We start from the raw sequence: 14,418 nt of genomic DNA on the forward strand, positions 1-14,418 counted from the left end.
CGACGAGCGAGTGGACCTGCATACCGGATTATTCTACCGACGACAGCCCGCCTTCCCAGGCACGGATTATGCTTTGTATACAGTGATTATTCTATGGATAAAGACCAACACTGCCGTGTGTTGGAAACCCCCCCCCCGGAGAGGACGACAGGTGAGGAGACGCTCTACACGACGAGGTCGCTTCACGTCTCTCCATCGTGGACCGGAGGAAGCCGGCCCACAGAGAGTCCAACTGCTTTCATCTGTGGATCGAGGATCGCTGAGGCACCGAGCCGCACAACCGTGGGTTCTCCCAGGATACCCTCGGCCAGACGGATACAGCCAGACTCTACCCCCCCCCCCCCTTCTCCAGTTGTCTTACAAGCGACCGGAATTCCCCCCTAGTGTATCCAGTTCTATAATCATTAAAGTATCATTGCTATTATTCCTTAAATATTCCAGGTTGTATATTTACCGCCTGCGCCACCAGAGATTGGACGTTCTCTATTGATATACCAACGAATACTCATTTGCCATAAAAGTGCATCCTATTTCAAATCATAAATGTAATTAAGTGATTGCTCTACATACCTTTTGCTATGTATTAATTATTATTAAACGCAGACTTTCGACTTGGTACATTTGTGTTGGATCGTTTCATCTACGTGGGAGTGTTTACCATAATTATTTATGCCTAGTACTGGGTGGCCAGAGTCTAAAGTACAAGAGGTAGTGGTAGTAAGTATCATATCTAACAATACAGTCAGGGAATTGTACCCCTCAGTTACAATTGGTCCTTCGAGCCGGAGGGTAATTAGTGTAATATTAATATAGTGTTATTAATATTGAAATGGCCTATGATGAACACTCCACGAAACGATCCTCCTAACCAACGCCCGCAGCGCGAACGACGGCTCCCTCAGTACTTAGAGGCTTACGCTGTCAGTCAACAACCTAGTCTTCTACTAACAGTAAACGCGGTAAAACTAGAAAGTAAAAGTATGTCTAACCCCAACGCCCAGACTACCCCGACCATAGAGGCCCCTACGGGTTCTAATGTAACTGACCAAGCTCACGGTGGGGACCAGTGGGAACCAGACATGACTTCACACCCCGCCAGTACTGAAGAAGTAGTCCCCGATGAGTCCCGGGAGGAATACAACGCTACCGAGAGAGAACTCGGCACGGAAGAAGACGGGGAGAGCACCGTGGAGATAGAGCTCCAAGGCTCCGCAAGGAGTACCCCGAGGGAAGGCTCCCCTATACAACCGCCTTCTCCCAGCGAGGCAGAGAGGACCCTACAGCAGGCCTTCCTCATCAGCCTGAACGCCGCTGCTGAACGCGACCGACTGCAGATCCAGCAGCGGAGCGAAGAAGAGCATATACGTCTAGAAATAAGACGCATTCAGATGGAAGAGAATGTGGCCCGAGACCGAGCAGACAGCCAGCGAGCAGCTGCTGGTGCTCTACGGGACGCAGAGCGCGACAGACAGCAAGCGCAACTAATAGAACAGCTGATCAGACGGACAACACCCTCTCCCTCCGCCAGAGGCTCCAGGAACTCGTCTAGACACACCTCCAGGGCGGCATCCCCTAGCCGAGTAAACAACCCTGAACTTGACCAACAGACGAGGTCTATACCCCCCACAGACCACCTCCCCCCACCGGTCCAAGCGAGACCTAGCAACCGGGAAGGAGCAGCATATCCTGTGGAGAGGCTAAACCAGAGACTACAAGCACTGGATGACCTAACTGAAGACGAAGAGGAAGAGGAGGAGAACCACGCCCGACGACAGCACAGTACTCTACCGGACCAGGAGGTCCGGTACAGCCCAGGCTATACTCCCGCGGAGCTGCGCTACAGACCCCCGACTCTATACACGGGTGAGCACGACGCACGACCCGCACCGAGGAACAGCACCTGGACAAGCGGGCCATGGTACACTGCCGGTACCAGCCCATACCAAGGAGCGGGAGGAGACTCGCCTAGGAGGCCTCTCCCCCAACGCTCGCCGATGTATCCACAGTCAGCGTCATACATTGGCACGCCTATGGTACCCGACTTCACCCAAGAGAACCGGGCCCAGTATACAGAACTCCGCATGTGTCTGGAGACCATGTTGGTGGATGTATTGGATGAACGCCATAAATACGCCATCCTACTGAAGCACTTAAAGGTACCCCGCGCACATAATATAGCGCTCGCCTACGCGACTTCCACCACCCCATACACAGCAGCGCTGGTAGCATTGGACCAGAGGTATGGGCACATATGGGATTACGTGATCCAGGAGATCCGACACATCGACCGCTTACCCCCAGCAATAGACAATCGAGCACTGGACGACCTGTCCATCAGAGTGCAGTCCCTGGTAGGGATGTTGGGAGCGCAGAGAGAGAAGGGGAGGCATGAACTTTACGCCAACTCAAATGTGGAAAGGATCTTGGAGAAGCTGCCGCCCGCTCGACAGGAGCGTTTTAGGCGGCAGAGAGACCACCGAGACCCGAATGGCCCCGAACCGAACCTCCTCGATCTAGCAGACTTCCTGGCGAGAGAAGTCAGCAGCCTACGGCTAGATACATTCGGACGGAGCACCCCTGGCTCCAGAGAAGGAACCAGACGACTAAATGATGGAAGAAGATCGGTGACTGTGATGCACCAATCGGAGTCAGTACCGAGCAGCAGGAGCCACAGTACCCCCTCCAGAACGGAGAAGTGGAAGATAGTGTGCCCCTACTGTGAGAAAGAACACTGGCTAGCGCAATGTGACTCCTTCCCCAAGCTGAACGCGGAGGAAGCAAGTCAATGGATAAAGTCCAACAAGCGCTGTTTTCGCTGTGCGCGCTCACACATGGCAGCCGAATGCCGCCTAAAGAAAAGGTGCACCAAGTGCGATGGAGCCCATCTGGACATACTTCACGACAGTAACAGACGGCGCCCTTCACCCGCACCATCCAGCAGCAAAGCGAGCGTCATGTACATCGATCCCGCCAGCAGCAGTGGAGCCCGAGTACTCCTAAAAGTAGTGCGTGTGACACTAAGCTACCAGAATAAAGTCCTGGACACTTACGCCGTCCTCGATGACGGGTCAGAGAAGACCCTTCTGCTCGCCTCCGCTGCGGCCCAGCTAGGGCTGCGGGGAAGCGAAACCCAAATGACAATTCGGACAATAAGACGAGATTTGAAGACGATAAAGGGCGAGAATGTCTCATTCTCTATCGCAGCAAGCGGCCAGCCTGAGCGACGGTACCAGATTACAGACGCTTTCACCAGCCAAGAAATAGGACTGTCGCGGTACACATACCCCGTCGCCAAGCTGATGGAGAAATATGCACATCTGCGCAAGTTACCGATCCCGCTCATAGACAATGCTATGCCGACCCTGTTGATAGGCTCCGACCATGCAGACCTCATTGTCCCGATAGACCGGGTTCATACCGGACCCCGAGGCTGTCCTGCAGCAGTCGAGACCCGTTTGGGATGGACTCTCCAAGGCCCGCTCGCCAAATCTCTCAACCGAAGTACAGCCACTAGATGTCTCCACTCCCGAGTCACAGAGGGAGAAACCGCACTCCTGCAACACGTAGAGCGGCTATGGACCTTGGAACAAATGCCCTTTAAGAACGGAAAGAAAGACATTCGCTCTAAAGATGACATTTACGCCATTCACCTCCTCGAGACAGGGACCAAGAGAGTCCCGGTCAACGGCGTGTTGAGATACGCCACGCCACTCCTGCGGCGAGAAGGAATGCCTACTTTCCACGCCAAGACAGACGCCACAGAACGGTACCTGCTGAACACGGAGCAACGCTTAGCCAAGAACCCCGCCCAAGAGAGTGTATACCGCGCCGAGATTGAGAAGCTCATCACAGCGGGACACGTCACAAAGATGGACATTAAAGAGGCTGACCAGACCACCGAATCGTGGTACGTGCCTCACCACAAGGTCCATCACAACGGTAAAGACCGCATAGTATTTAACTGCAGCTACCAGATCGGATCCCAAAATCTGAATAAAGAGTTACTGCCCGGTCCCACACTCGGCCCCTCCCTACTCGGCGTTCTACTCCGCTTCCGCCAGGAAAAGGTGGCCATCAGCGGGGACATTAAAGGAATGTTCCTGCAGGTGAGATTAGTAGAGGAGGACAAGCCCCTGTTACGGTTCCTATGGAGAGAGAAGCCAGGAGATGAGCACCCAGCCATCTACCAATGGGAAGTCCTCCCCTTCGGAACGACGTGCAGCCCCTGCTGTGCTACATTTGCACTACAGAAACATGTAGCAGAGGACCCAGCAGCGGACGAAGAGGTCCGACACAGCGTAAAGAACAGCTTCTACGTAGACAACTGTCTACAAAGCCTTTCAACCCAGGAAGAAGCCGAGGCTCTCCTGATTAAACTCCGCGCCTCATTGATCAAAGGCGGCTTTGATCTCAGGCAGTGGGCCAGCAGCGATCCGCAAGTACTGCGCAGCCTCTCCTCCGAGGACAAGGCAGCCAGCAGCGAGACCTGGATGGCTACAATCCCGGGAGAAGCCCAGGAGATGACCCTGGGATTGGTGTGGCGATTCAAAACAGATTCGCTTCACTACAGACACAAGCCCCTGACTACGGAGCAGGGAAGGCCGGCGGCGGCGCCGACCACCAGACGGAGTGTGTACACAACACTCGCCCGACAATATGACCCGCTAGGATGTGGGCAAAAATGATTGTACGAGCATTGTGGGACAAGGACCAGGGCTGGGACGACCCCATTCCCGCACACCTTGCATCCACCTGGAGAGAGTGGGAGATGGAGCTCCACTCACTCCCAGGCGTTAATATGCGCCGAAGCTACTTCCCACCCACGGTGAGGCCAGAGACATGTAAAATGGACTTACACGTCTTCAGTGACGCCTCAGAGGTCGCATACGGATCAGTAGCCTACTTGCGGGCCCAAGAAGAGGGGGGAGAGATCTACACAGCATTTGTCCTCGCCCGCTCGAGAATAGCCCCACGCAAGCAACAATCTATCCCACGTCTAGAGCTCTGCGCAGCCCTAGCCGGAGCGCACCTAGCCACGCTCATCCAACGTGAGCTCACCATACCGGTGTCTAGAACAATCCTGTGGTCAGATTCCACGACAGTACTCGCCTGGATCAAATCGGACTCATGCAAGTACAAAGTCTTCGTGGGAGTCAGAGTCACCGAGATTCAAGACTTAACCGAAGAGTTAACCGGAGAAACAGAGTGGTGCTACGTTGATACAAAACAGAACCCAGCTGACGTCATCACCCGGGGAATGCCCCTAGATGACCTCACCCGTCGCAATGTCTACAGTGATGGCCCAGCATTCCTAAAGCTCCCGGAAGGAGAGTGGCCCACGCCTATCCCGAGGGAAGCAAGTCAAGAGGAGGCTGAGAATAAGAAACCTATGTTCTGTGGATTGAGCACTGTTATCTCCGCAGACCCCAACATAGATGATTGCACTACCATAGAGAGTGCACAACAAAGGACATTCCTACTGCACTACCTACCGTCTCTACAGACCCGCCAGAAGTGGGTAAAGGAGAGAGACAATTTGACAGAAGGAACAGTCGTCATGATTATTGATCAATCACTGCCCAGAGCTATGTGGCCGGCCGGCCGCGTAAGCAAAGTGATCACCGGTGCCGACGGCAAGGTCCGAGCAGCTGAAGTGCTTGTCCAGGGTCGCACTTACACCCGTCCCGTGGCGAGGCTCATAGAACTGCCCCGACTCCCAGACACAATCGATGATGACCATGACCCTATAACCCTATGACTTTGTGAAGTTGACTGACCCCTACAGCAAACCCTTATGTGTAAATAGACAACGCGATTAATCTGTCTCTGCTTAACTGATTAGGTCTGGGACCAATCAGGGGGTGGCTGTTGTGAAGGGCCAGATTAAACCGAATATATATATTTATTTATATATATATATTTAATTGTATTTGTATATTCTCTAATATTCCCTGATATCCCTTGTATATTCCTTGTACAATATGCATTGAATATCCATTCTAGCCTACTGAACATCCCATAATAGTCTCCATTCTACTATTGGTCGAGACCTTGGTGCCAGGCTGCCATACCCCCCAGACCTAGTTCAAACGTACCGCTCAACATGTACGAACAAGTCCTAGTTCCGCGTAGGAATCTGGCTACCGCACCACTAATGGTACTATTTGTTCATAGTGCGTATATATACTGCGCTACTAAAGTAGGACTTCCTTTTTAGTCCAGTTTCTTACCCTCCAATAGAGTGACAGACGTAAAGCCTCCCCGCGACGCCACGTGTGGGAGTAAGGCCAAGTTCGGCCTACCATCGGTATTGAGACATCGTGTATATCAGGGGTGGCCAACCCGCGGCTCGCGAGCCGCATGCGGCTCTTTCCCCGTCAATGTGCGGCTCTTCCATCCATAAAAAAAAATAAAAAAAAAATTTTTATTTATTTTTTTTTTACCTTTTTTTTTTTTTTTTTTTACCTTTTTTTTTTTTATGTCACTCATTCCATAAGGACGTAGAATAAACATTTACAATTTTTTTTTAAATGGTCCATTTGCATGTTCTTGGTATCTGAATCTAGGGACATATATGGATCAGTGTCAGAAATAGTGTGTCTGTTACTAGGCTTGAGTAAATTGTAATGAACCAAAGGAGAATATCAATTCTATTTAAAAAAAAATTATCTTTGACTGTAAATAACACCATGCTAAAATTGACCAGACCTGAAAAATCTAAGCAAATGAATAAAGGGAAGATGATTAAACAGAAGGTTTTGTAGATACAGTACTGAATTCTGCCATCTTTTTTATAATGTAAATTTCTCCACCATTTTTCATCATATTGCAACACCGTTTTTTGCAAGACGTTCACAGAAAGGTAGAGAAACTAACTGCGTTCTGTTTTATGGCAATAATGTTCAGGTTTGTGGGAGATAATCCCAAAAAATAAGAGAAATTAAAAAGTAAATCCAGAAGTCAGATGATTGACAGGGGCTGGTGTGAGCTGGGTAGGGTAGTTTTTCGAAATTTGAAAGCCCTGAGTCTCTTCCTTCAAAAGACTACACTCACTTTTGGCTGTGCCACTTCCTCCTGTCAATATGCGCCGGTTTCCGACTCAATGCCCTGAGATTTCTATAATCTTATATTTCACTAATAACAGTTAAAATAATTGGTAAACAAACATAATGCTGAAAATATACACTTTTACTGTATATCTCAGGCTTAAGAGGTTAACCCTGTGAGACCCAAATTAAAAAGAAATTAGCAACTTCAGAGGCCAGAGGGTGGGACATATAAACACATTTACTATCAAATAGCATTGTGAGGCTGAACAACAGGACCAATTGACTATACATGTGCTTAAAGGGGAACTATCTTATAAATGGCTTTTTTCAGTGTTTACCATTGTTTCTTAGCTATGTGGACTTATATTAATAGGATCTATGTCTCTAATTCTCATATTGGCGCATTCTTCCAATTCTCCTCTCACAATATTCACCCTCAGTGAACTGAGTCATCTGAAAATGTGCATATCTGTGATGTCAGATATTTCTCAGCTGCATAATAATGTGGCAGTTGATGTGGCAGTTGGCACCAGGCCACACAGTGGTTGGAGCCCAGCCTCAAAACGGCTTAAGATCTTGAGGTAGAAAAATGCGGTTTTTAGTACTTGATTAGAAATACAAAACAATGCATTTAAAAAAAAAAAAAAACCTAGGTGTTCCATAGACTCACAGGAATTGTGTAAAAGTGCCCAAATAGTGAAAGAAATAGTAAAATAGTTCCCCTTTAACATTTTTTAAATAAACATTATTTTTTTAAATGGCTAAAAGTGATTTTGTAATTTTGCAACCGTGGGTCTCACAGGGTACTTTTAACCCTGTGAGGCCCAAATAAAAAAGACATTAGCAACTTCAGAGGCCAGAGGGTGAGACCTATAAACACATGAAGGGTGCCGTGACTGAAAAAAAAGGTTGAGAAACGCTGGTATATGGTGTGGCTCTTTGTGGTACCACAGTCATTTTTTTGTGGCTCTTAGTCTCTGACTGGTTGGCCACCCCTGGTGTATATTAATATTTGAATAGTCATATTTGGCACTATATCGTCGAGTTGGACGTAGTCTATTAAGCTAATAATAGTCTATTCATATGTAGTGCTTCGTGCGGTGAGAATACTATCGTAGTCAGCACCCCCATCGTTTCGGGTAGAACTGGCTGCTTATCCAGGGTGGCCGACCCCATGTGAGGCTGCACCCGAGGAGCCCCAGAGCCGACGAGCGAGTGGACCTGCATACCGGATTATTCTACCGACGACAGCCCGCCTTCCCAGGCACGGATTATGCTTTGTATACAGTGATTATTCTATGGATAAAGACCAACACTGCCGTGTGTTGGAAACCCCCCCCCCGGAGAGGACGACAGGTGAGGAGACGCTCTACACGACGAGGTCGCTTCACGTCTCTCCATCGTGGACCGGAGGAAGCCGGCCCACAGAGAGTCCAACTGCTTTCATCTGTGGATCGAGGATCGCTGAGGCACTGAGCCGCACAACCGTGGGTTCTCCCAGGATACCCTCGGCCAGACGGATACAGCCAGACTCTACCCCCCCCCCCCTTCTCCAGTTGTCTTACAAGCGACCGGAATTCCCCCCTAGTGTATCCAGTTCTATAATCATTAAAGTATCATTGCTATTATTCCTTAAATATTCCAGGTTGTATATTTACCGCCTGCGCCACCAGAGATTGGACGTTCTCTATTGATATACCAACGAATACTCATTTGCCATAAAAGTGCATCCTATTTCAAATCATAAATGTAATTAAGTGATTGCTCTACATACCTTTTGCTATGTATTAATTATTATTAAACGCAGACTTTCGACTTGGTACATTTGTGTTGGATCGTTTCATCTACGTGGGAGTGTTTACCATAATTATTTATGCCTAGTACTGGGTGGCCAGAGTCTAAAGTACAAGAGGTAGTGGTAGTAAGTATCATATCTAACAATACAGTCAGGGAATTGTACCCCTCAGTTACAGGCAGCATAGTGAAGTCTTGACTGGGTCATTATGGGCAGCATAGTGAAGTCTTGACTGGGTCATTATGGGCAGCATGGTGATGTCTGGACTGGGTCATTATGGGCAGCATGGTGAAATCTGGACTGGGTCTTTATGGGCAGCATAGTGAAGTCTTGACTGGGTCATTATGTAAGGGATAATGTATAGCTACGAGGTCATTGTCGCAAAATAATTGACCGACACAGAGTTTAGAATACCGAGGCGCCTCGCCGAGGTGTTTTAAACGTAGTGAAGGTCAATTATTTTGCGACAATGACCGAGTATAGCTATACATTATCCCGCGTATTACATCGCTAACTTACTAACAATATACCTAATTCATTTTACACCATCGACAAGACGAGATCAAATGCAGTCGCAGTTGTTCTGTGGCTCCGTCCGCTGTCAGCCCAAATAAAGTTATTATTATCGCCGGCAGCCGGCAGGTGTGTGGACTGATTGCACTGCTGCAGTGTGTGTCAGTGGGCTTGATTGCGAACAGCTGCAAACAGCGGTCATTATTGCTCGGCAGAGGTAGGTTATCGAGTAATAACGGACCTCTGACGAGCGCTATTGACCAATCACAATCAAGCATTTCGGCGAATGTTAAAACGCCATGTAATAAGGGCAGCATAGTGAAGTCTTGACTGGGTCATTATGGGCAGCATGGTGAAGTCTAGACTGGGTCTTTATGGGCAGCGTGGTGAAGTCTAGACTGGGTCTTTATGGGCAGCGTGGTGAAGTCTGGACTGGGTCTTTATGGGCAGCATAGTGAAGTCTTGACTGGGTCATTATGGGCAGCATGGTGAAGTCTAGACTGGGTCTTTATGGGCAGCGTGGTGAAGTCTGGACTGGGTCTTTATGGGCAGCATAGTGATGTCTGGACTGGGTCTTTATGGGCAGCATGGTGAAGTCTGGACTGGGTCTTTATGGGCAGCATGGTGAAGTCTGGACTGGGTCTTTATGGGCAGCATGGTGAAGTCTGGACTGGGTCTTTATGGGCAGCATGGTGATGTCTGGACTGGGTCTTTATGGGCAGCATGGTGAAGTCTGGACTGGGTCTTTATGGGCAGCATGGTGAAGTCTGGACTGGGTCTTTATGGGCAGCGTGGTGATGTCTGGACTGGGTCATTATGGGCAGTGTGGTGAAGTCTGGACTGGGTCTTTATGGGCAGCATGGTGAAGTCTGGACTGGGTCATTATGGGCAGTGTGGTGAAGTCTGGACTGGGTCATTATGGGCAGTGTGGTGAAGTCTGGACTGGGTCATTATGGGCAGTGTGGTGATGTCTGGACTGGGTCTTTATGGGCAGTGTGGTGAAGTCTGGACTGGGTCTTTATGGGCAGCATGGTGAAGTCTGGACTGGGTCTTTATGGGCAGGGCTAATTGGTGAGAAGAACAGCCTGACTCCATGGCTGCAATCAGAGAGAGAGAGACAGAAAGAGGGAGGGGGTAAGCAGGGGTAGAGCGGACAGGAGGTTGCTATGAAAAATGTCACTTAAAAAGGTTTGATCTCCAAAATGTTCTAGTTTTAGATTAACAGTGTTAGATTGTGTCTTCTTTACCCAAACACATGCCATAGGCCAATTTGATCACATATTCCTAAATTGAATTCAGTGAGAACTGTGTCACTCCTATTGGAAGAATTAAATAAATTACGGTAGACCTTTAGTAATTTTTTTGATTTGGCCTAGTAGGTTCAATAATCAGCTATGTATACATATTACTCAATCAATCAAGGTTAAAGTCACTCATAACAATCAGTTCAACACCGGAGTAATGAGTAAATCCACTATCTTATAGCTAGCATCAGCAGAAGGGGGTGTATTATACACCCCTATTACAGATTGAATTATTAGGCCCTGTGTGTGTGAGTGAATGGGTGATTGCGAGGCATACTGTGAGTTGAAAAGGACTTTAAGTGGTTGGAAGACTCGAAAAAGCATTATATAAATGCAGTTCATTTACTATTTCTCGTTAATATTGGGTAATTGTTAGTGGCATGTAACTTGGGAATAGAAGTAAACGTAAAAGCTCATTTTGACTGTTTCACATGAATCTCTTGCTTTATTTAGGATGGGCATAAGGTGACATGAGTATTCATACTAGAGTCTGTTTTGAGTGTGTAGAAAGGTAATTAATTGAATAGTCGTGTCGTGTCACATGGTCTAAAACGTACATGTATAGTCTTGGTTGCCATTGTTGTGTGATTGATTGATTGATTGATTGATTGAAAGTTGTAGAAGTTGTACCACAATTAGAAGTGCCTTTTGCACTCTTAACTCAAAACTCTCTTTTGTTTCAGTCAACCCCTGTGAACTGCACTGCCGTCCACTCAATGAGTATTTCTCAGAGAAGATGCGTGACGCAGCCACCGACGGGACACAGTGCTATGAAGGCAGCGGCAGACGAGACATGTGCATTAATGGCATCTGTAAGGTAGAATATCGTTCTCCGCCATAAATATATCCCTATGAAAAAACATCTTTCTCTGCCTAAAATATTTCTCCATATTTCTCTGTTATTTTTCACATTTACTAACAAGCTGGGATAGGCACTTTCTTTTTCGTTGTTGAATCATTTAGGTAATATTTGGTGAAATTCTCTTTACATCCTGACAGCTACCAATAAATCAAATGCTCTGTGACTGTCCCAGGCCCTGTAATCAGCAACTTGAAAATCTCAGGGTGTTTGAGGCCCTATCCACACGAGTATGGATATTTAGCAAAACGCACATTTTCCTCTATGTTGGGGATTTTCGAAAATGCATTTTAAAGTGAAGATTTATTTAAATATCCGTTTCAGTGGATCTGTGTAGCCATGTTAAACGTATCATCTAGATTAGAGCAGGGGTTGTCTAGAGCAGGGGTTCCCAAAGTGGGGGTGGGTCACGAGCCGCCGCCGCGGGGGGGGGGGGGTCGCCAGATGATAAAAAAAAATAATAAAAAAAAGAATTCCAAAAAATGCAGTCAGGCCACTGAACTTAGAAGCAGGCCAGGCCAGTGTTTCTAGTTGCAGCAGCGCAATAGTTAGATAACCTAGGTGGGGAACAACCAGGAGATCACTGCAACTCACACAAGTTGGAGAACTATCTCTCTCTCTCTCTTGCTCTCACACACACACAAAGGGAGCCGCATGTGATTGGTGGAGGCGGGACCCTTACAAAAAACTGTTGTTGCTAATCATTGACACATGCTAGCCTGTAATAATCCCCCCCAGAAAAATCTACTTTGCATTTGATATATTGCAAATATATGCCATCACACACACTGGCATTTAAATGGTTAGAATTATAAAATGAATATGTGGTGTTATGATCAGGGCTGAAGTTGAATATAAGATTCTATTATTTTCAATCTGACATTACAAAAAAACAGAAAATCCATCAAAATCAGTGTTGTTGCTAATCATACATATGCTAGCCTGTTTTTTAACAATAATTTGTGATGCCATCACAAACACTGGCATTTAAAGGGTACAAATAAAAAAATCCCTGCACCAGAATGCAGGAAATTAAGTCTTTGTAACAAAAAATGTCCTGGTGGGGGACCCCCTGCTTAAAAAGTGGCCTGACTGGGGCTATATTTTGTACTATATTTCCTGGCCTGAATGATTTCCCCAATCCGGCCCTGGTTAAAAGCCTCCAATGCTTATTAGTGTGTGTGCGTTTGAACGTTTGCATGTTTCAACCATACATTTCCATCAAAAAAAATTAAAAAAATTTAATTCGTTTTTTTATAATCTTTAAAAATTCTAAACTCGGTTTTATATTAACTTAATAAATAAACAAAAACAAAAAATCTACGAAAATTTCCAATATACCTAACTAAATAACAGATACGCACATAAAATGCTGAAAAGAACCCACTGTACTAACGAAGCAACAAGAGTATTTTAATGAGGCTATTATTATTATTATTATTATTATTATTATTATTATTATTATTATTATTATTATTATTATTATTATTATTATTATTATTATTATTATTATTATTATTATTATTATTATTATTATTATTATTATTTTGCAACAAGATAGAACATACATAGACTGACTCACATGGGTGTCAGACAGGAGCGCATGCAGCATGGTCACAATCAGTCCAAAAACACAAGTTTGGATGTTACCAATGTCGCGGGTATACAGAGATACTGATGTGCCAGCTTTACCAGCTCTGCCAGCCTGGGGAATCTCCCTGCATTGACTTTCCACCAGTCAGCCGGATTTTTATCCAGGGATGGGGAATTCCACAAGCGCCTCTCTCTCCGTGTCTCACAAGCAGCGTGTCTGATGGTTGACCTGAATCTGTCTGATGACCGAATCTGTCCGACGGCGCACTGGAGTAGATAGAGAAACTATATGAAATATAGAAATACTGTAGATGCGTTCGTTAAAGAAAACTAATTTCAATAATATATGCCTTGTTCAATGCGCACTGCCAGCCAGCCTTTATGCGACGGAGAGATACACTTTAAATTTGGACTGAGAGAAGATAATCTCCCGATTCAGATACAATTGAACACAAACGGTTCCAAAGATATTTAATGTTTGGCGGCATATTTTCACACCGCCAACAAACTGGGTATGTTGTCTCTTCTGATTTTCTGTCACATTATTTTACTTTTCAGTTGCTGCCGCCAATGAAAATCAGCTCACTACGCATGCTCAGACTGTTGTTCTATGGTATTTGAGATATCGCTTATCGCCACCTATTGGCCCAGCATGCTTGTTGGAGCAATTTATATGCGTTTCTGCATTTATGTCTGGACGGAGGTATTTTTTAAAACCCTGCCGTGTGGACAAGGATTTTTTTTCAACGGCGCGTGAAAATAACAGTTTTGAAAAATATCCATATACGTGTAGTCAGGGCCTGAATCTTAACCCATTCCCTGCCAACGACGAGTATACTCGTTATTGGCCGGCAATCGTTGGACGCCAACAACGAGTATACTCGTTATTTTATCGTTATTTATTTTATTGGCTATTTCCATTCATTATCCATCCAGGCAGCCTGTGTTACCATAGGGAATGAGTCTGAGATCGCAAAAGTCCAATACCGGCACCTGGATCAAGGGTTTCACCCGATCGCATTGAATAGTTTTCGGGACCCCTGATTCATTATGCTGTGGTGGGTTATGTCGTGAGCCAAATGGACATACGATCTACCAGATGGCAATCAAATAATTGGAATATTCTTTTTGGAATCCCACCGGCCACAGGTAAGAGCAATTTAACGTAAATTTCAGCTTGATTGTGCCTTGTTTTCATAGCCATCGCCCTGATCAGTGTATGGGGTTGTACTAACGAATGCCGTTATTGACTATCAATTAATCAGAAACGACCCCCCCCGCCCCCCCTTTCATGCATTCATGATG

At 46.4% G+C, this 14,418-nt stretch overlaps 1 protein-coding gene across 1 annotated transcript in view; it reads left to right on the top strand.

The window, feature by feature from the left end:
- adamts7 (a disintegrin-like and metallopeptidase (reprolysin type) with thrombospondin type 1 motif, 7) overlaps positions 1-14,418 on the top strand; it is a 447,398-nt gene that overhangs the window by 252,355 nt on the left and 180,625 nt on the right. Inside the window, exon 13 of the mRNA XM_084337494.1 lies at positions 11,345-11,478. Within this exon, the coding sequence (XP_084193620.1) occupies positions 11,345-11,478 (134 nt within the window). The remainder of the gene's footprint in view (positions 1-11,344; positions 11,479-14,418) is intronic.

This window comes from Notolepis coatsorum (assembly GCF_963971535.1).
Source record: "Notolepis coatsorum genome assembly, chromosome: 20".
NCBI classification, from domain to species: domain Eukaryota; kingdom Metazoa; phylum Chordata; class Actinopteri; order Aulopiformes; family Paralepididae; genus Notolepis; species Notolepis coatsorum.